Source organism: Gossypium hirsutum, chromosome D03 (assembly GCF_007990345.1).
Source record: "Gossypium hirsutum isolate 1008001.06 chromosome D03, Gossypium_hirsutum_v2.1, whole genome shotgun sequence".
In the NCBI taxonomy this organism is placed as follows: domain Eukaryota; kingdom Viridiplantae; phylum Streptophyta; class Magnoliopsida; order Malvales; family Malvaceae; genus Gossypium; species Gossypium hirsutum.
In genome coordinates this window covers 49,107,072-49,130,808 of record NC_053439.1, presented here as the reverse complement: position 1 = coordinate 49,130,808, position 23,737 = coordinate 49,107,072, and the positions used below count along the sequence as shown (strand labels likewise).

At 30.0% G+C, this 23,737-nt stretch overlaps 1 protein-coding gene across 1 annotated transcript; it reads right to left on the bottom strand.

The window, feature by feature from the left end:
• Window positions 1–11,483: 11,483 nt before the first annotated feature.
• LOC107961956 (vacuolar fusion protein MON1 homolog) lies at window positions 11,484–17,156 on the bottom strand. The gene is made up of 14 exons (XM_016898148.2): window positions 16,515–17,156; window positions 16,255–16,334; window positions 16,065–16,136; window positions 15,889–15,928; window positions 15,231–15,332; window positions 14,920–15,041; window positions 14,318–14,450; window positions 14,096–14,187; window positions 13,579–13,660; window positions 13,387–13,451; window positions 12,817–13,140; window positions 12,603–12,694; window positions 12,318–12,382; window positions 11,484–11,888 (listed from the first exon to the last, which is right to left on the bottom strand). The coding sequence occupies exons 1-14, from the start codon at window positions 16,953–16,955 to the stop codon at window positions 11,793–11,795; spliced, it is 1,806 nt and encodes a 601-aa protein (XP_016753637.1). The 5' UTR covers window positions 16,956–17,156; the 3' UTR covers window positions 11,484–11,792.
• Between the last annotated feature and the right edge of the window lie 6,581 nt (window positions 17,157–23,737).

Below are 23,737 nucleotides of genomic sequence, written 5' to 3'. Positions count from 1 at the left end.
ATATATTTATTTAATTTTATTATATTTGCTTTTTAACTGCTGGGAGTCAACTGAACGTTAGGCTGCATGGTGATACTGATGGATGAGATTTTTTTTCCATTATATTTTGGTTTAATTTAGATTTTACAAGATTTTATAATTAAATTTAAAGTTTATTCATTCACAAATATTGAAGGATATCGAATTTTTTATTACTTAACTCAAAAGGTGTTAATATTGTTATACGTTACCTCTTGTTGTTCCCGTTAAAATTAAAACGGACAAGAGTTATGCTTGAACTTTCATGTGACTCTAATTTTATTATAAATAATTGTAAAAAAACATGTTTCACGTTATCATTTTAATGATAGCAAATAACAATATTATCAATTTGACCTATTAATAACATTATTAAATATTAAATTTTAAGAGCACCTATAGCTCATTTGAACCCATAAATAGGAGAATAATATGTTTCGGCGTACTAAAACCCATGTCTTTCTGCATTATCAACCATGCTCATATCAATAGAACTAATGCGATTTGAGCGTTAAAATTGAATGAAACAAGTAAAGAGGGGTATTTAAATGTAGGGATGGTATGGGGTAGAGACAGTCCAAAGCCAATTAATCAGTGTAGGGACATTATATTAATGTTATTATAATCCAACTACACATTGGGTGAATTAAAATTGATGAGTAATTGAAGAAAAATACAAGCAATATATATCTATAAAATAACAATACTAATAAAGTTGGGTTCCCAAACGCCCACAAATAGGAAAAAGAAATTTTTATTTAATGTGTATTTATGAGATTTGTAAATTTGTGGGAAATTTGTGTGGGTGTGAAGTGTGAAAAAAGCAAATTGGGGGGTGGGTACTAATTTTGTCATTTTTCATTAATGCTGCCATAAAGTGGCCATTAATTGTGTTTAACGACTACAATGATTCAAATTTAATTTGTTTATTAAAAGGTTTTTTTTAAGCATTTGTTTAGAAGGTAAAAAAAAAATAAAGTTTAAGGTATTTTGGATGGAATGAAGCTTATTTTGAATAAGCGACTTGAAATAATCTTAATTTAAACGGACAATTTGAAGGGTGTGAATGTCATCATATCTTGAAATCATAATTCTGGGCTCGTCAAAATAATTCATTATATCCTGAAAGTGGCTAAGCTGTGGAAAATTCATTATATTTTTCGGAAAGAAAACATAATATCAGATAGCCTTGTTAAGATAGTTCGTAACAGAAGTCTAGAATTAAAATTGTTTGAAGATTCTTTTTGGAGAGCTAATTTTATCGTTTTTTAATCTCTATCTTTTCAAAAAAAAAAAGTAAAGTTTTATTTCACTATAATATTTAATTTAAAATTTTAGTTTTTTATAATTTAATTTGATTTTTTATCATTATTAATGTTATTTTTTAGTTTAAATTACTCTCATTATTAAAAATTATTGTTAGTGGACTGATGCGAAAACTTTCTAAGAGCATTCAACGTGAAAATCAAAATTTCTTAATTCATTTAAAGGTGAAAGTATAATTATCGAATAATTGTTTTTTATTAATTTATCATTTAAAATAATAATCCCAACCCAACTTCATAGGTGTATGATTTGGATTAAGGGTGTTCAAACGATTAATCGAATTGAATTAGTATTAATTAAATTAACCAAACTTTTTAATCATTTAATCGTTAACCGAACCAAAATATTTCGATTATTTCGGTCGGTCAACCGAAATTTATATTTTTTTTTGTTAAAACAAGTATAAAACATATCAATTTTTTTTGATAATGTTCATTTGATTGAATTATCTTAATTAATTGAATTAATAATACCCTAATACATATAATATATAATATTATTTATTAAATTCAATTAATTACCCTATTTCGAACTAAATTAACTGTTAACTGAAATTTCAAAAAACCTTTAATCAATTTAGATCAGTTTGGTTGATTAATTCAATTTTAACCGAAATTTAAACCCCTCTAATTTAAAATAAAATAACAATAAAAATTTAATTTATTTCAAATTAAAATATAAAAATTAAATCATCAAATGAAATATAGTATAAAGACGAAAATAGTGATTAACTTTTTTTAAAAGATAATAATAATGACAAGAAATCAATAAAATAATAGTTTATTCATTTTTATTACCTAGCATTCTTTTTTGTGCGTAACAGAGAGATAAATAAAGAAACTATAATCTAAGTTGGCCTACTTTTGCATGAATTTTTTTTTAAACAAGAAAAGGATTAAAAAGCTAACAAGAAATAGTGGGTTTGAACACGCAAATACGCTATCTATTCTTACAAGATGACTAACGAAAGAGGGGGCACTATGAAATATCTGTATACCAACCTACACTTCCTTCATCATACCAGCCAATGAGTGTGCAACAGAGTTTATTTCTCTTGGGATCTACTTGAAGACAACATTCCAATCACGACTTTCTAACTCTTGAATTCTAAGAACCAAAATTATCTGAACACACCCTCTCAATTTGTCAGTGGTACCTTTAAAAGCAAGTGCAAAATATGTTTCCATGAAGATATGTCGCCATTGGGCATCCCATGCCATAATAAGCCCATCATAGATCGCCCAAAGCTTTGCTTGCTCCACACCACACCTACCAATATTTCTACCTACTCCACGGACCCAATTGTCGAATTCATCTCTCGCCACTACTGCTGAAGCTGCCAAACCCAATATCGGATCACGAGCCCCATCAGTATTTAGTTTAATGGTGTCCGTTGGAGGAGGAATCCATCGGCTACATCTAGTTTGTCTTCTGGTACAATCCTCCAGTCTTCCAATTGTGCACTTAAGAGCTTTAACCCAATTCCATGAAGAGTGAAGGATAGAATCTTTACTGAACGGAACATCCTAGAACACATACAAACATCTTTGTTTCCAAATCTTCCAATAAAGTATACCGAACAGAGACCTCCAATCAAGTTCATGAAAAACTAAGCCAAATACATTACTCAAGTTGTAACAGCCCGATTTTCAGTGGTTCGAGACCACTAAATTTAACGAGTAAGCTCGTAAATTTTATTATTTGGTATTTACGAGTCAAATATGGTTATAGAAAGATTTTTGAATTAGTGATTTGTATTTAATAAAAATAATTAGGTCAAGTGGTTTTAGAAAATGAATTATCGAGACCTCAATTCCATAAATCGAGCCGTAAATATTTTTATAAATATTTACAGAATGTCATTAAGGTAGTATTAAATTTTTGTTAGAAAATTTTAACGTTTCGATAGTTAATTAATTAAAAAGGACTAAATTGAAAAAAGGTACAAAACTTGTGAATTATAAGAAATAAGAGATTAAATGGCTTGATAAATAAATAAGGGAGGACTTAAAGAGAAATTAAGCCCAAAATAAAGGCATGAGGCGGAATAAGCAGAAAAGAAAATAAAATAAAATGAATTAAGGGTAAAATGGTAATTTAGTTGAAATTAAAAATAAAACAAATGGTCAAATAGATTTCTAGACATTTCATCTCAAAATTTCAGTCTAAAAACGCCATAAGAGAGAGCTTAAAGAGCTGGTTTCATAGTTTTCTTCATGTGAGTTCAATTCTTGCCTTTTTCTTGTAATTTTTATATTTTTGAGACTTTTACAATTAGATCCAACTAAGTCTTGCTTTAGTTTTTGATTTTATTGAAAAATTTGGAAGTCACCATAATGAATATAGGATGTTTTAGATGAATAAACATGGAATTTGAGCTTTAATTATGCTATATAATGATTGTATAAAGTGATTTTGTTAAATGTTGATTTTAGGATTAAATTGTGAAAAGTTAAAGTATTAGGGTTAGGTATTAAATTTCTATTTTATAAAGGGCTATATGATAGCCTAGAATATTTAAATAAAATATTAATTTAGAAAAACTAGTTCATTTGATAGATTAACTAGTTAAGGGATTAAATTGTAAAAGTTATAAAATTTTAGGGTAATTGTGTAAATTTGAAAAATTGAGCTGTATTAATTATGAAATGAATTGGAACTGAAATGTATGCTAATGTATGAGTAATTTTATATTTTAGATCAAGAACCTGTAGATACTTGTGAAAAAGGAAAATTAGCGGAATAGTCCTTGAACTTCAGCAAATATTACAATTCAAGCCAGGTAAGTTCGTACGGTTAAATTTTAATAAATAAATATATATATATTGAATTGATGAATGATATTATGTATTTATTCATATCTATTGTTGAAAGTGAAATATTGTTAAAGTTACGAATTTAAATTGAATGTTCGAAACGATTGGAACGCGAGATTTGAGTATATTCGGCAGTCGGTGAATTGACGGTATTGGAGAAAAATGTGGCAAATTACCCAAGTAAACCGAGGTTCAGCATTTGTTACGAACTTTCGTATTTACTTTCCGTTTAGCTCTCACTAGCTTCTATTTAACTTATATGAGTTTCCGTTCAGCCCTTTTGAGCTTCTGTTTAACCCTTATGGGTTTCTGTTCAGCTCTTACGAGCTTTCGTTCAACCCTTATGGGTTTCTGTTTAGCTTTCATGAGCTTCTGTTCAGCCTTCAGGCTTCTAAAAACGATGTACTCTTATCCATAAGCCGTTCACTGATTTGGAAAGACTTGGTAAGTGAATATGTAATTGAAATTGAAAAACATATTGTTTGTTATTGGTATTTATCTGAAATAAGTGTATTCATCGATTGAAGTTGTCATTGGCAAAGAGTTTACATTGAATGAATTTATTTAATTGATGTGTTATTGTAGGTTCGGTAAGATTTATGTTTAGCCCATCAAACTTACTAAGCTTCATTAAGCTTACTCGAGTTGTTTAATATATTTGTAGATTTTCAAGAGGTTGGAAGATCAAATCAGCACATCAAGTCACACTATCCAGCTTATTCCGGTAGTTTTTGAAACGTTCAATATGGTTATATGGCATGTATAGGGTTTGTGTGGATTTAATCAAAGTTTGTCTTGTGTAAATGTTAATTATTATAATTTTGCTTATATATATATGTTGGGTTGAAAATGAGACATATTAGTGATGTTGACGTGAATGATATAGGTTTATTATATTCAATTTGTGGTTAACTTTAGTAGACTAGTTAGATGGATTAAATAGGTAAGTTTAGGTATTTAGGTATATATGAATGATGTTATGTTATGTTTAAAACATGAATTTGACTTGTTTTGATTGTTTGTTAGGATATATTGATGTGTTAAAATGTTGTGTTTAGGTTTATATCAAAATAAGTGAGAAATGTGGCCTTGAAATGACCTATTTTTATCCACACGGGCAAAGATACGAGGGTGTGTCTCAGCCATGTGTGACACACGGCCTAACACACGGGTGTCTGGTTTGGCCGTGTGTCCCCTGTATCTTTAAAATTTAAAAATAGAATGCTCAGGTATTTTCACACGGCCTAGCACACGGGCGTGTGGCTTGGCCGTGTGACCCAAGTCAGTAAGCACCCTAAATTGGACACGGGCTAGGACACGGCCTTGTTCCCCACTTCAAATACCCACACGGCTTAAGACACGGATGTGTCTCTTGACCGTGTGAGCCACACGGTCTGACCACACGGGCATGTGTCCCCTGCACATAGGAAAAATTTTGAAATTTTGTAAAAAATTCTCTGAGTTTCCGGTTTAGTCCCGATTCGTTTCTAATGTGTACTTTTGGGCCTCTAGGACTCATACAAGGGACAATATGAGTGATTTATGATTATTTTCTGGTATGCATGTTAAATGATATGAAATGTTCGTATTTGACCTGAAAAGTTTGGTAATGCTTCTTAACCCTGTTTCGACGACAGATAAGGGTTAGAGGTGTTACACAAGTTGACCCTTAACCAGTCTTTTAGTGAGTAAGAGAAGAAGCGATGCATTAATCTTGAAGGAATGTCTTGTTCCCAAATATCTCTTACCTTACAACAACCCCTTAAGGAATGAAGAATAGATTCATTAACACATCCGTAAAGCTTACAAGAAGAAGAATCTGACATACCTTTTCTGCAACGTTCCGCATTAGTTAGTAAGCATTCCTTGAAAACCAGGCAAATAAATTGTCTAACACGTTGTGGCCTTGCATAAGACCACACGAGTTTCCAACTACCTTCTGAATGATTCAAGGCATCTTACTGTGAAAATTATAGGCAGACTTAACTAAGAAACTCCCATTAGAAGACCATTGTGATATCATTGTATCGGGACCAACTAGGCGATTAGGAATTGGAATACCTGCAATGTAAGATAAAATAAAATCATCTAGTAAACATCTTAGGTATTGCCAGTTCTAGTCCTTATCCATCGACAACATCTCTTTGAGAGAAATGGATTCATCAATAAGCGAGATGTTATGGCAAAAATTAATCAAAGGTCCAACCTTGACGACCCAATTATCAGTCCAAAATTTGATACGATTACCATTACCCACAGACCATGCAACACATTTGCACAAAAGTGGCCAAATCTTCGCAAGAAATCTCCAAAGAAAGGAACAACAATTCTTTATAATGTCAACCGGGAAATCATCAATTATTTTGTATTTAGCTCTCAAGAAAAGAACCCATAAAGCCTTTTTATTTGTAAGGAAGTTAAACCCCAACTTGAGCAGAAAAGTGTTGTTCTGGGCTGTAAGCCTTCTTATTCCTAACATCCATTACAAACTGTTTGGCAACAATCGTTCCACCTAATTAAATAAGGCTTCTGATTTGTAGTGGAACTCCCCCAAATAAAACCTCGAGCTATCTTTTCAGTCTCATTATAGACAAAAATAAGTTACTCATTTTAAATTGGTCCTAAATATTTAAAAAAATTAATTACATCCCTAAATTATCGATATTATATCAACCAGGCCCTTCCATTATTGAAACCATTAATTTAGCTATTAAATAACAAGTAAAATTACATGTGATATAATTTCATATGAAAATTAAAACTGCATAATTTTTAAAATTAAAAACTAAAAATGGAGTAAAGAGAGATGTAAAAGTTTTGAAAACCTGAAAATCAAGATTTTTGTAATATACATTTTTTATAATATTCATTTTAAATTATGTCACATAAAATCTGACATTTCATTTAAGGATTAAATTAACTATTTTAGTAGCGGAAGAACCTTATTGGTATAACATTAATAGTTTAAAGATATAACTAGAATATTTTAAACTAGAGGACTAATTTTAAATGTGGGTCATAGTTTGAGATTGTTTCGTGCAATTAACTCTTTAAAATAATATAATTATAATTTTACAACCATTACAAGTAAAATAAAATTATGCTTCAAAAAGAAAAGAAATAAAATTAGATACCTCGTAATAATAAATATTCATATATTTAAACATAGATCAATAGTAAGGACGTTGATGTTATTTTAAAAAAATATTATACGTTAAAAAAGAACTTAAAATATCAGAAAAATAAATTAATTTTCTATATTAAATTCATGTTAAATTGAGTCCCTGTTGTTAACTAAGATAATCAATTAAGCCTTATGCTGATAAAATTTGTGGTTGACCGTTAAAATAAATTGATGCACCAATTACATATAACATGTAGACAATTTCTAGTTTAATTAATAATTTTTCATAAAAAATAATTAAAATTGTAAAAAAAAACATAAACAAATGATTAAATTTATTAAATTCTAAAGATATTAAAAATGATATAAAATTTATAAAAAATAATAAAAACTTATAAATGTTATAAAAATATAAAAATCTAGTAAATTCTAATAAATTATAAAATTAATAAAACATGTTTAAAATTTTATAAAAACATATAAAAGTTTCTTAAAAAATCATAAAAAAATAATATAAACTTTAAAAAATTATAAAAAATCATAAAAACTTCAACTGGACCGGATTTGTTAGCCAGATCAGTTAGACCAAAATTAAAAAGGTATAGATTCAAAGAAAAGCATTAGACTAGTTGGCTTAGGAATTGGCCAGTTGAATCAATTATTTTTATTTTTGTAAATATTTTAAATTTTTAATTCTTAATGTTTTATTTAATTGAACTGGATAGGCCGATTAAACTGGTCAAATCGACAAACTGATAACTTGACTGATTCGATTTTGAAATCCTTGGTCAAAAAATTTCATACCGATGCATGCTAATAGTTGGATAATGAAATTTTGGTTTGATGATATCTAAGAGTACCAAAAACACTTTATATCATATAATACTTAGCAAACAAATTTTAATTTTTCATGATCCAAACTTCTATATTGTATTTAAAAATTGGAGATAAAAATTTTAAAAATAAAAATTTATAAATAAAAAAGAGAGGAACCTACCATTATTGTTTTATTTTTAGAATATCGAGAATATTTTATTCAACATGAAAATTTTTAAATGAATATAATTTAGGGATTTAAATGATTATTTTTTAAAATTTTTAAATTTTTATAATTTCTATATAACTTATTAGAATTTTTTATATTATTTATAAATTTTGGGAATTTTTTATAAGTTTTTATAAAATTTTAAAAACATTTCATTAAATTTATATTTTTTACATATTATTATATTATTATAATTTTTATAAGTGTATATTATTTTTTATTTTTAATGACTTTTATAAGTTTTTAAGAATTTTTATACGTTTTTATAAAAATAGATTAAATCAGAAATTGTCATTTTTATCATTTTTATGAAAAAATATTAAATTAAATCAAGAATTGTGATTATTTTAATTAATATCATAGACTCAATTGGGTGTGATTACATGAGTTTAACTGATTTTTTTATTTTTTTAAATATTTTCTTTAAGAAAAATAACATTTGAAAAAGTTTAAATTGATTTAAATATGAAATTTAATTAGATTACAAAATTAATGAAAGAATCTTTGGAATAAATGTAGGCATTGAAAAGAAGAGTGGCATAGTGATAAGAAAGTGTGCACTACCTTTTTTATGTATAAAGAAAATGATGGTCAAGTAAGAAAGAGGGTAATGGAGTGGGGTGGGTGAGAGAATCGAGGATACAGAATTACCAATATGCATACATTTTAGGGATTAGGGAATGAGAAGTTATGAGGGCGTTATGGTCATTTCAACCATCATATTTTACTGTATTAATTAGATTAATTAATATGGAATTATGATCATCATGGACAAGTGGGGAACAAAGTGTAGTCATAATAACAATGGGGGTAATAATAATCTCCCAATTTTATCATCTTTGACTTGTTTGAAATAACCAAAGTGCCACTATTTAATAAGTTTTAGTGTTAAAATATTAATGCAAAGTTCAACACTTCAACAGAATATTTAAAAATAATAATAAATTACTAATTTATATGCAATAAAATAACATAAATCACTTATTTAATTACTGGAGTTAGGTGAGATAGCAAGGGTCTTTACTACCTTAACCAGTGGTCGAAGGTTTGATTCTTATTCTGATATGCAACATCTTTAAAATTCGTAACCAGTATCAACCCCCTTAATAGGCCTACAGAATGCGGAAGATTAATTACTAGGTTCATTCTAGTAGATAACTTGAGAAATAAAAAATAATAATAGTGTTAAATTAATTTATTATGGGGTATTTGGTTTAAATCATCTAATATTTTCAAGTTTAATTTTACATTTTAGTATAATATTCTCACTTTCGATCCATAAAAATTATTTTTAATCAATAACTTTATATTTCGAATTATGCCAAATATTTCGAAATATAAGGAGTTATCTCAATATAAACTACTCTTTAACTAATATAAGATTTCGGAGGAAACCTTTATTTTAAAATAGTATATTGATCAAGGTAGTCAGTATCGTATTGGTGAATATACCATTTTTTATTGGTATTGCTATATACTAGTATTGGTCTATTTCAGTATATCATTTCTTTTAAAAACCATTTAATTTATATAACCAATATGAAATAATGAGATTAAATAAATCTCAGATATAAAATATTCATAAAAAATAAAGTTTTGATTGGAGTGAATAAAAAAATATTTTAAAAATGCTAGTGGTATGAGCTTAGATCTCACATATGTAAATTTTACGGCATCAAAAAAAATATAAAATAGTCATCAATTATATAAAATATTTTTAATAAATTTCACAAATATAACCCGTCATTAGATAAACTCAAAATAGATAAATAAAATTACACCAAAAAAATAGATAAACCTAAAAACGTTGTTCCATAAATTAAATAATGAAATTATTCTATAATATGCATCTAACAATCCATAATTCAATAAATTCAAAATTAATAATAAATAATTTAAATTTAAAATATATTTTAAAATAGTAATAAAACAAAATAAATCAAAATGCTATTTGTGTAACAAAATTAGAATGCGGAAAGTTGAACAGAAGACTTCCATTAACTTTTATATCAATATCGTTAAATTAAGGACAAAGGAAGTACACTTCTAAAAATAATTTTATAAGAGGGTTAATTTAGTAAAATGTGTTTTTAAATAATCTTAAATTCAGTTAATGAAATAATAAATAATTAAATTTAAATGTAATTATTTTTAATTATACAAAAATGACATATTTAGATAACAATTATAATTGATTGGTCCTATCGAATTGGGTATAATTGGAGCACCTAATTACACTTTCCAATTCTTAATTATATTTTTTGCCCCGTAATTAAATATATAAAAACTAAATTACTCTATTTTTCATGTCACTTTAAAATACATCAAAATCAAAACTTTGGACCTTCAATAATACCTTTTCCCCTCAAAACTAAGTATATAAGAACTCCAATAAAAATCCTACCACACACGTGTATACGTGTAAAAATCACAAATTTAGAATGCAAATATGTATTTAAAAATAACATAAAATTTAAATCAACTATACCTTCGAATAATATAACTTATATTAAATATGAAATGACATTTTAATGATTTTCCTAACTGAGTTGATACTCGGTTAACTCGTGACACCAACTCAATTAGGGGCTTAAATAATATTATGGATAGATGATAGAAGTAATAAAGTGTAGGTAATAAAATTAAAATGTAAAAAATATATTAAAATAAAATTTTAATTGAGTGATAAAATTAAAATTTTACTAATCCAATTTGCATAGGTTTAGATCCATGTCCATATTTTTTTAGTTTTTTTTTTAAATTGAAAAGATTACAATACTATCAAATAATATAATTTATTCTAAATACAAAAAAGTATTTTAATAATTTTCTTAAATTGACACTCGATTAGCTCGTAACATCAACTCAATAAAAAGCTTAAAAAAGTTTTAATAAAAAAAAAACCCAAACACAATCTTCAAAGTAAAAAATGAAAGAACTAAAATATTAAAACACTTTTCTAACTTATCTTACTTTTCCTAAATAAAGTTCTTATATTTTTATTGTACATAAACAAACCTTATATCTTTGAGAAGAAAATTTCTTTTGATACGTTGTGACTTATTCTGATTCTGATACAAGTCCATATTTCAAGAGAAATAACAATTGATGCTAAAGAGTTTATTTAACTATAAATTAAAAGCTAATAGTTGACTGAATCGATAAAGGACTTGGGTTTTATATAACAAAATTACAAGAGAGGAGTGCATAATTTAGAAATTTCTCTACTATCTTATGACTTATTGTGGCACCACCACCAATGGAGAAAAGATTGAAAACAAAACAAAAAAGAAAGGGGCAAACATTTAGAAACTTAATCATACATTTGTCCATCTAACTATGGCTACCATGAAATTCTAACTTGTCAGACTGGGGGCAAAAAAAGAAGGGAAAAGTATAAAGGAGGGTCGTGCTAATAAACAAAAGTTAGAGTACATATTATGTATTACATGAATGACTTTTATTACCATGAAAAGGGGCTAGCTCCCTGCAAAAAAATCTCATTTTCTACATCTTTTACCCATTGACAAACCCTGTTGCAAGTCTTTATGGCTACTGCCTGCAAAGTACATTAATGAAACTTTTAAAGCTTCTTCTGCACAAAATAATGTATTCAGTATGTATTTAATACTATGTAGAAATTTACAAGTTTAATTATAGTTTTAGTCCCTCTACTATGTTGAAAATTATGATTTAATTCCTATATTTTGGTTCCTCTTTTATGATGTTATTAGTAGGTACAAATTGATAGCACTGTTGGTCTGTTATTGATTAACAAATTCATGAAAAAATCCCCGTCATCACTTTAATAGTTATCAATTTGGACCTACTAATAACATTATAAAAGTAAAGTGAGTGGATTGTGTAACATTAAATTAGAAGGATTAAATTGCAAATTTCAGCATAACAGAGGAACTAAAATCATTATTAGACCAATTATATATGTATATATATATGTATATGTATATGTACATATGTAGAAGCAAACCTTGTCTGCAAGGGGATCGAATGCCGCATAGAGTTCAAAATCTTGTGTAACCCAGCAGAGCAAAACTGACAGAAAAATCATATTAATTTCAAGACAGTAAAATAAAAACTCCCTAGAAACTGTTTTCCATTAACTATACACATAACATTAGGAAAGGGAAAGTATTGATTGCTGAAAAGATTCAAACAGCAAAACCAAAAAACAAAACTGTGACAACGTAACTTTCTGCTATATAGTGTTATGGTTCAGATGTCAGCAAAGTTAATGTCTCAGAAAGAGACTTACCATAGTTTTCATCTCTTCTAAACTGAGTTTTATGGGGCCCAATTCCTTTATCATGCATGGAAGCATACAGTCTTTGGTAAGCTCTATATAACCTGCACAATAAAAAACCAGTCTTATGCATATTGCTATATTTGTTGGCCCAGTATACAAAATACATTATACCATTAAACATGTAAGAAGTTCAATTGACCCAGTGAACCAAAATACAACAAACCTTTTCTGTTGCCGGGGACTGCTAAGTGGCGGAGAGAACTCAGAAGATACATATTGCTTGAGAAATATACTACGATAAATGAAATGCCAAAGTCCAGCAGGACCGCCAATGCCAATAAATGGTTCCCTCGGCCTCTTAGGAGAATCTGTTGGAAGCCTCTCAGGCGAATCAGTTGGAAGTCTTTGCTGGCCTAGGTGAGGTGATGATCCCGATCGAGGCAATGGGTCAAGCGGCAAATCCTCAACATGCATTCCACCATCAATCATTGACCTCTGAACTTCACTAAGAAAATTGGACTTCGAGAGAACAAGTTCTATGCAAATCCTATAAAATTTCAGTCAAATTTCTTAATGGTCTAGTAAGGAAGAAAATAAACATTTTACATTCTACATGAAGAGGTAAATGTGCTTTCACTGGTAAGCCATAGAGGCAACTAAATCTGGGTATATTTCCATTTGGTTAGATGGTCAAAGGTCAGACTCAAGATATGCAGTCAATTGATGAAGAATTTGGTAAGGTTATAACCGAAGTTCACTAGCATCACGATCAAATAAGGAAAATACAATTTACCTGCAATCTTTAAGATGATAGAACGCATCTGATCTGGTAGTAAGCAATATCAAATAGGTATCAACCTGCCAAAAGAAAGTAAATTTGTCCTTTGCTGATGGCATGATCAAGGTAGGGGGAAAAAATATGACAGCATTGTATCTAGTAGAAGTTGCACCAAATTAACCTATCGTGAACCATGTGTCAACTCACATCACAAAAATTAACGTATGCATACAAAAATGCCATAGGATTATATCTTGGTAAGCAAATTGGTGAGAATGATTCTGCTGTCCTGCATAAAGCATGAAGATCTCATAAGAACTAAGAGCCCATGAAATCATCAGCACAAAAAGCCATTAACTCCACATATCTCTACAGAAGAAGAAAAGGAAAAAAAGAAAAGAAAACTGCTAAGAAGAAGCATTTCACAAAACAGCTGCAGAAAAACAGAAGAGCTAGTAAACGTGCAGGTTGCTAATAGTGTGCAACAAGTTTCTTAGCTGGAAATTCAGTTTATAGTTCATCAGGAACATCAGGAAGACCCTTCATATAAGCTACACTGTTATTGAGATTACTGATTTACCAAAACAATGTCAGCTAAAATCCACATAAAACCAACAGATCCAAGCCAAAAGAGTCATCATTAATCATGTGTGCTTTTGAAGGCATATGCTATGAATTTTAAAAAATGCAAGGGGATTAAAGACTTGACATTGGTTATACTAACCTAAATGATTCTGATGACATCACAAAGTTTGAAAGTAGTAACATATCATCAGGATGAAGAGAAGCTTTTTGAGCACCCACAAGACTGATAACCTGAAATTGACCTTGTTGTAATTAAAATGCTTCAAGCAGTAAATCTTAAGGAGTTAAACTGGAAAGTAAAATAACAAAAACACAGATGTCCTTATTTTTAGGGGAAAAAAAAGGGATGAGGGAGTTTTACCTTGTGTTTACACATTAGTATGGCAAATAGCACCCCAGAATCAGCAACATCTTGCAATATGGCACCGGCAGCTTGCCTTGTTGCATAAGCAAGAGGAAGACAAGTGTATGCATGAATAAAGGTAGCTGGGTTCCTGAAAAATTAAAGAATAAAAAATTAGAAGGTATCATTCAAGTAAAATATGAAAGAAAATGAATATTGTAACTCACATCTCATCAATAACACCAGTAACATAACTGTAATAACAACACACATCATCCTGTTCTGAACACAGAAGCAATTTTTACAACCAGAGTTGGAATGTGACAAATTGTTAAACAATGAGAACTGAAAATCTTGCAATTAATTTAAAATAAGTCAAAACCCCAGTAGGTTTGTTTTCAAGGGTTAAGCATGAAAGCAGAAAATGGGGTTGGTGGGGTGGGGTGGGGTGGGGTGAGGAGAGAATAGATCCAACATCTTAGTAAAACCCAGTGAACCACACCATCTGAAGGAGTTGTTAAGGGAAGAAAACACAAATGGTAGCGTGTGGAGAGGAGAGATTCAACATTATTATTTATTAGACATGCAAAAAATAAAAAAAAAACCTAAAGAAAACGCACCAACTGAAGGAGTGAATGAGGGAAGAGAAAACAACATCTGTTCCTCTAAGCAAAGGTGTCATGTCAAACTTAGGATTCTTCTCGAAGCATCTATTTATGGACTTCGTTAATATAAGTATCATCTGCATCCATTTCATAACCATTCAAAGCGAGTCAGTATGAGAAACACTTTTGGGTGACTTTATAAACAAGTAAAATAAAAGGTGACAAAATATTTTGATCAAGGGAAATTAGCAAGCCTTGAATATGCAATGGCAACCAAAGTCATCCATCCAAAAGAAGAGATTTGTGAGGGAGGCTATAAGAGATACCTGGCCGTAAATAAGCTCCAATTGTCCTTTTAATGATTCAAAGGGCTCCTCTGTGCAGCTGATGCAAACTAAATAAATTGGTCCTTTCACAAGAAAGACCACCTGAACAACAAATACATTATCCCATACATCACTCATCAAAAGATAAGGCTTTATTCTATAAGGGAAAGTAGGATCTTCAATGTTTAGGCATTCCTTACCAAATGAATAAGAAAAAATGACAGTTTTTTTTTCAAGCTGTACTGTATTGATGAGGCCAACAACACAACTTTTCATGTAAATGCGCCTATTTCAAATAATGCCAAACATTCTGCTATTGCATCATTCACTTTTCTTTTGAAAATTAATTGACATGTCTTGCCAAACATAACAAAACCATAACCATTTTGAGGATTAAGGTTCCACCCCTTTTAATGAAACTAAGCTACTTAAGACTAATGCAAAACAGTAACGAAATTGCAGATCCGCAATGTTTAATTCTAAAGTATTCAATTTCAATATGTGAAAGAAGAAACTTCAAAGGTCTACTTAGAAGATTAATCACTATGTGGAAGAGAAAGTATTTCAAATGCAAGTAATCTAATAACAACAGATTGCAGGGCTGTTAAATTAGAAAGTATATAAATTTCAAATCCAGAAATAGCAAATGTAACAATACCTGGTGCTTCCCAGCCTTGACCAATTTGACACGATCTCCCCTGAAAAGCAATGAATAAAATGTTAAAATTCCTTAAAAAACCGACATAAAAAGGATAAAAGTAGCCCAAATAATCACATTTGATTAAATACACGAATCATGACTAAAAACTAAGCAAGCTAGATTCAGCCAAGTACCCATTCTCCACAAAGGAAATGATGGCTTGTAATGTTGCTGAAAAACCAGCTAGCTTGTGTTCATCTCCATATCTGGAAGCCAAATGTATAGGAAAAAAATTTAAAACAGAATTCATAAGCAAGCAGTTTATATTAATAGTGCAAATTTTGCACCTTCCAGTGATGGCATTTGTAGGAACTATTGACACACCTGGAATATATTGGTTTACCAGAATTACTCAAAATAAAGAAGTGTTTCTTCCTCTTTCTCCATGATATTGAACCATCATCCTGTACTTCACTTATAAATTAAACATGATATAATATAGCAAGTATTGTTTAAAATAGCTCCATTTTTTTTTACATTCAAACCATAACATCGTTATTGACTAATCCTAAACTTCATAAAAATTCCCAATTCTACAATTCAGTGTATGAATATGTAGGATAATGATATGTGAAATGGCTAACCTCATCAACATGACGTTTACCCGGTACCCAAGCGGAGGCCTGAGTATCGGAGAATCCTTCGAGGGAACAATCGTTCCTTACTTCCTGAATCTCATCACCGTCAACCTCAATAGCTCCATCATTCCGAGACGCGGTCGAGGCACTGCTGCTCCCTCTCTCACCGGCATACCCACTACTGCTAGGACTCGAAGGCCTTTCGTCGCCAAATATTTCCCGATTCTGCACTGTTAATCGTTCGTCCTCTTCCTCGCCGTTGCTTCTCTCCCGATTCAACGATCCATTGGTGACTCCATAGCCATTTCCACGATTAGGTTCCAATTCGACAGGTTCGGTCAATGACAACAAACCGAACTGTTCATCAGCCGGTTCAAGATCGGAATTACGGTTTAAGCCGGTGGACTCATCAACAGAAGACGAAGATGAGATAGAATCCAACGACATTTACTTTTTATTCCCTCTTAGAAAATCAAATCTAGGGTTTTGAGCTGGGGGAAAATGAAATTGAGAAAAAAAATTATAATTTAAGAACACCAACAAGACAATTGCGTTCAGCTACAAGTCCAGTTGCTGTTTTATGTTGGTTGGCTTCGCTGCAGAGCAGCAATTGAAAGCAAAATATGCTTTCAGTCACTATACTTTGACAACTTTAGGATTTAGTCATTATATTTAAAAATTTAAAATTTATAATAAATCTTATTACATTTTAAAATCTTAATCAAATCATTAAAATAAAACAATCTACCAAAAAAATGTGAATTGACTAATATTTTTAAATTAAAAAATTATGATTTTTTTTGTATTTATATATATATATTTCAGATCATATTCAAAGTTCGTGAAATTAAAAATTAAGATTTTTAATTTTTAACTTTTTAAGTATAGACTTAAATACTAATTTAACCACTGAATTTGACACATTATTTCAACTAAATGGTTAGGTTTTTTTTCTCCACAAAATATTATCAATCTTTTTTGGGAAAAATATAAAATTGGTACCTTAACTTGTCAACTTCTCACAGATTGGTACATATGTTTTTTTTTGTCCCAGATTAGTACTCAAACTTTTTTTCCGTCTGCTTGTTTGGTATCTGAGCCTAACACCCTTACTTTTCTGCTAACCTGGCAGCGCTGGCCACTAGTGTATTGCCACGTGGCATCCTCTTTGGCCCTTATTTTCCTATTATTTTCTTTCTCATTTTCCCTATTTTTCTTTTTTCCTTCCCTAGCTGTCTTGCTTTTACACTGCTAGCCACTATCCGACCTCTTCCGGTGAGCTCTTCGACCAACAACGACCACCACTTGACTTTCTTTTGTTTACTTTTGTCTGCTAATACGAGAGCAAGGCAGCAAGCAACTACAAATTTTCAAGATATGGTTTGCAAACATCCATTTCGTTGACGTTGCTAGGCCACCATCCGGTCTCCTTCGATAAGCACCAATGACATCACCAGAGGACTTGTTTCTTGAACTATTAAACTCAACAAGCTGTAACTTTTGCAAAGATAGAAACTTTCATCTCACATTTGAAGCGTCTTCACAAAAATGTTAAAGTCAACACTAAGAAATCCTTACTTTCCCATTGTTTTCTAATCAACAAGAAAAATATCAGTAAAAAAATTCAAAATTGAACCTTAAAAAAGAGGATGAGAAGTAGAAAATATATCGAAGTGAGAGTAAGAATTGAACTAATAATCAGCACTAGTTTTATCATCTTCGCCACCGCAATCGAAAAACAAATGGTCGAATTCTCCTATGGAAACATCTTCGCTAGCTTTGTTAACGACGACAATTCAATCATCAAGATTGGAGCTATTGCTGGATATTTCCTTGTCACTGGCGTCTTGGAAGCAAATGTTAGTTCTTTTGAATTTGTTCAAAGAGTTGGTCGAGGTATGAGTTATGTTGCTGCTTTTGTGGTGACCCATGTTCTTTTGTATGACAGTTATTAGGGTTTTGTAGAGGAAGCGATGAGAATATTAGGGCTTTTGTTAGAGCTTTTTGCTTGTTCTTGGGAGAAAGGTGAGCTCCACTATGGCGTGAGCACTTTTGCTTGCTTGTATTCTTGCTTTGTGTCTATGTATTTGCAGAAAAAAATGACAGTGATGAAGTTGATTGCTACCTTGCTCTCGTATTAGCAGACAAAAGAAGGTTGGACGGTGGTCATCGTTGGTCGAAGAGCTCACTAGAGAAGGCCGGATGGTGGCTAGCGGTGTAGAAGCATGATAGTTAGGGTGGGAAAAAGAAAAAGAGAGAAAATGAGAAAAAAGAAAAAGAAAAATGAGGGCTAAAAAGGACACCACGTGGTGGGGCGTGAGTGGCTAGCGCTGCCACGTCAGTAAAAAAGTAATGATGTTAAGCTCAGGTTCCAAACTAGTAGACGGAAAAAAAGTTTGGGTACCAATTTAGGACAAAAAAATCATAAAAACCAATCTAGGAGAAGCAAAAAAGTTCGAGTACCAATTATATATTTTTTTCCTTAATTTTCAAAATACTCATGTTTCCACGGTTATCTACCAAATGTTGGTGAATGATGATTGTTCCAATATGAGGGTTGAGACTAGATGATTAGTTTTCTCCTTGTGTTTTCATTCTTTGTTACCAAAGGGAGTCTTAGGCTTAGTTTGGATGGACGATGTAACACCCTTAACCCGAATTCATCGCCGGAACAGGGTTACAAAGTATTACTGGAGTTTACAAATTGATTATCAGACATTTCATTTCATCTAGCATTCATATTTGAAACCAATCAAAATTAAAACATTAATGAGCTAATGTTGGCCAAATTAACTTAAAAATGCCATTATAACCAAAATCAAATCATCCAAAATTACCGATAGAACCAATGGATAGTGTGATATATCTCCTACAAGCTTCCAGCCCAATCGAGCTTCTGATAATCCGTAGGGTAAATAAAAACAAATACGTAAGCAATGAATGCTTAATAAGCTCGTGTAGTCTTTAATCATATTAGTTCATTTAAAATATGAAATCTATACATATTAAGGATAACCCAATATTGATACCACAATACTCATGAAGCTATATTCATAAACTTACAAGGTGAATAAATACACAGTATCACTTAAACATATTATCCCAAGCTTAGTAGGATTTTATATAACTTTAACTCTTCATAATTTCTTTATTTTCATTTGCATTTCTTTACTTTCCACGCTTATTCCATATGCATGTCACACAAGTCATAAACATATCATTCAACCATGGTTACAAGCTAGTGCATTTAACCAAAGCCTTTCCCGAACTGATCACATGATAAGTCATTATAAGAAATTGCTTAATTTAAACCTTACCACTTTTTCATGAGCACTAGCATATTTTCACTTAAATACTTACCAATTCAATGCATCATATAAATAATCATATTACCATTCAACCAATAGCTTGGCACTTGCCTAAGCATCAAACAACAACACTAATTAGCATACTTGTACATATTACATATAATTTCAACTTTGATAGACTTATTTTCTTGACATGTCACCCTTGAGTTATTTACTTGTCTCCACTTACATAATTTCCATATATCAACATATTAAGATATTTATTTAAATACATATCATAATATATATCATTCTCTTACCATTTCTTCATATTTATATATATATCATTCAACACAACTCCCGATATTTTACCTTTTGAAAAAAGACTTACAGATATGAGTACATCGTTTTCAGAAGCCCAAAGGCTGAACAGAAGCTCATGAGAGCTAAACAGATAGTAAATAAGAAAGTTCGCAACAAATACTGAACCTCGGTTTACTCGGGTAATTTACTGTCAATTCGTCCTTTACATTCGTAGTGCCATAACCCAGTTATGGTCTTATCATCAGAATGCCATAGCCCAGCTATGGTCTTACATATAAACACTGCCATGGTCCAACCTTGGTCTTACGTTCATAGTGCCATAACCCAGTTATGGTCTTATCTGTCAATTCATCCTTTTCCACAGAACGATTGTACTTAATCCCGCGTTCAATCCAAACTGAGTATTAGATTCGATAATATATTTCTAATAATAATTCAATTCCAACAATAAAACACATTTATATAATATTAATCACCAAGTAAAATTCACTTTAATCAAAATTATACAGAATATAGTTCATACGAACTTACTAAGCTAAATTGCAGGAATACCAAGATACAGGGGCATTTTGGTAAATTTTCATTTCCCTCGATTTTCCACTCGATCTTGATCTAAATTAATATTTCATTCAATTTATTAATTTAAATAATAAAATAGTTCATTTCATGCAATTTGGTCATTTTTAACATTTTTACAAAATTACCACTAACATTTTACTTTTATTCAATTTAGTCCCTGAGTCCAAATCATGCAAATTAACCGTTTTTAATGCAAACCCATGCTAGCAAAATATTCATATATTTTCCTCCTCCTCCTCTCCATTCCACATCCTTAAGGTAAATAACATGCTTATGTGTAATATTATTTATAATTCTACTATTTACTTATGTTCATATCAAAGTTGTCCATGCAAGTCATAGTCAGTAAATTATTTATATCTTGAGCTACAAAATTCCGAATTAAGATCTGTTAAATTTATCTAAAACTAGACTCAATATCTTCTTACCATAAAATTTTCAAAACTTATGGTTTAGCCAATAAGTACATTTTATTCTTCAAATTCACCCCTATTCTGCTGTTTGATAGTTTCGACCCTTCTTCACTAAAAATTAATTATCTCATCGTATGAGATTCAGATGATGTTCACATTTTTTATATTGAAAATATACTCATTAATAATTTTAAACATATAAATTATAACCCATAATTATTTTTATAAAATTTTTAATGATTTTCCAAAGTTAGAATAAAGGATTTTGAAATCACTCTGACCCTGTCTCATAAACATTCAAATATCTTGTAATATGAAATTATCTTGCTTACATTGTTTATTCCATGTAAAACTAGACTCAATAAGATTTAATTTCATATCTTATTCAACCTCTAATTCCATTTCCAAGATTTTTGGTGAATTTTCAAAGTCAGACTACTACTGCTGTCCAAAACTGTTTTAATGTAAAATGTTGATAACCAAATTTATAACACCCTCCTTTACTTTCTCTACAATATTTCCATCGCTTCCTCTTATTTCCCTTCACTAACATATCAAGAACGTAGAACCTTATATAAATAAACTCTACTTTAACATCAATTTCATACTTTTTCAATAATATCAAACTCATAAATATATATATATTGAAATCTTGATGTTCTTACCTTGTCCTATTGATTTCAATCTTTAACTTGATTTTCTCTCTTCTCCAACTTCTATTTCTTGAATCTAACTTGATACTCTAGCTCCCTATAGTCTCCTTATCAATTTTCTCTCTTGGTGGCTATGAAATTTTTTTTGATTTCTAAGTGAAAATGGTAGATTTTTGGTGAAAGGACCAAATTGTAAAAAAAAAAATTCTTTGTTTCTTTTTCTTCTCATGTTGGAGGCATGGAAAGATGAAAAATTCTCTTCATCTTTCCTCCCTTTTATATTAATCATTTAATAATAAAATAATACTAAAAATCTTAATAAAATATTAATTAAATAACATTTATCTAATTAATTAATTAAAAATATCACCAACATCATCATTACCTTCTAGAGTTCTCTCTAATTGACCATTTTTGCCCTTTAGGATCTTTTACAATTCCATCCTTGAGTCATTACTTAATTTGATAAAATTGCAATTTAGTCCCTCATAATTCTTCACCTATTCAATTTGGTCCTAATTCATCCATTTTCCTTAGTTTCCAGATCATTTCACCCTTAAAATATTTACACTATTGGTCTTTCAACTTTTTCATATTTACACATTAACCCCTCAAATTTTAAGTATTTATTCTTAGGCAACAAAACTTTTCTTACTTTTGCGATTTAATCCTTTCTTGCATTAATATGTCATAATATACTTCCCAATGTTGACATAACTCAAAATTTCCCTTATTGTTACTTTATTTCGTTATTTTACTATATCAAGGATACTATCTTACTTTCTTACTGTAGTAATTTTCGGGGTATTACAGACGATGTGTTTACTTCCAATAAGGATAAAAACAATAGTGACGATGAGATTATTTACTATAGCTGTGAGGTAAAAGATTCCACCGTACCACAACCACTGCCCATCCAAAGGAGGCCTTAGTTTGTGCAACACACGACAACTTAATCAAGCTTTGTTAGCTAAATAAGCGCGAAAAGTTTTCACAAATAAGTTTTATTTAATATTTGTAACGACCCAAAAGTCAATGGAGTCGGAAACAGTGGTTTTGGAATGTTGTTTTCCGATGATAGAATTTGTGAATATTATTTATTAATATTTACTAGCGTATTACAGTATTATATTGAGGTTTGGTCTAATCATTTTAATTATTTGGAAAATTAGACTAGGTACAAGTGTATCGATTCTAAAGTTGATAGTTTTGAAAATTGAGGTATCGGGACCTCGTTTCCGTAAATTAGACTCGTAAATATTTTTTATTAAATATTTATAAAGTTATATTAGAGACGAATTAAATTTTGGATAAGTAATTTTCATGAAATTAGGAGTTGTTAAGGTACAAGGACTGAATCATGTAGGTGTTAAAAGTTGAATTATATATTGAAATAAACTAAAGGGACTAAAGAAGCAATTTTTCCATTATTTAAATTGATATGGGTGGCCGGTCATAGTTAAGGCGATTAATATTGTGTATAATGTATATTATATATGTATATATGAGTTATAAGTATAATAATAAAAGAAATAATAAGAAAGTGGAAAGTGATGAATGCATACAAAAAGAAAAAGAAAGAAAGAAAAGAAGGAGCAGCCTATGGCACTAAGTGTTTTTGTTACTTTCAAACTTCAATTGGTTAGTCAATTTAACCATTTTCTTGTAATTTTTATATTTTTAGAATCTCGGTACTTAGAGCTACCTGACCCATGTTATAATTTTTATTATTGTTTAAGATTTGAGATGTTGCCATTGTTGAGTAATTTAAGTATTAATTTGATAGATTTTAAAGTTAGAAGTAAAAAATGACTAAATAATGAAGTTAATTATTGATTTTGAGCAATAGGAACTAAATTGCGAAAAATTTGAAATTTAGGGATAGAATTGAAAATAGGGAGCTAAATTTAGCTTAGAGTGAAATTAGTATAAAAATTAGAGGTTAAATGTGGAGATTAAAATTAGTCTCGGTT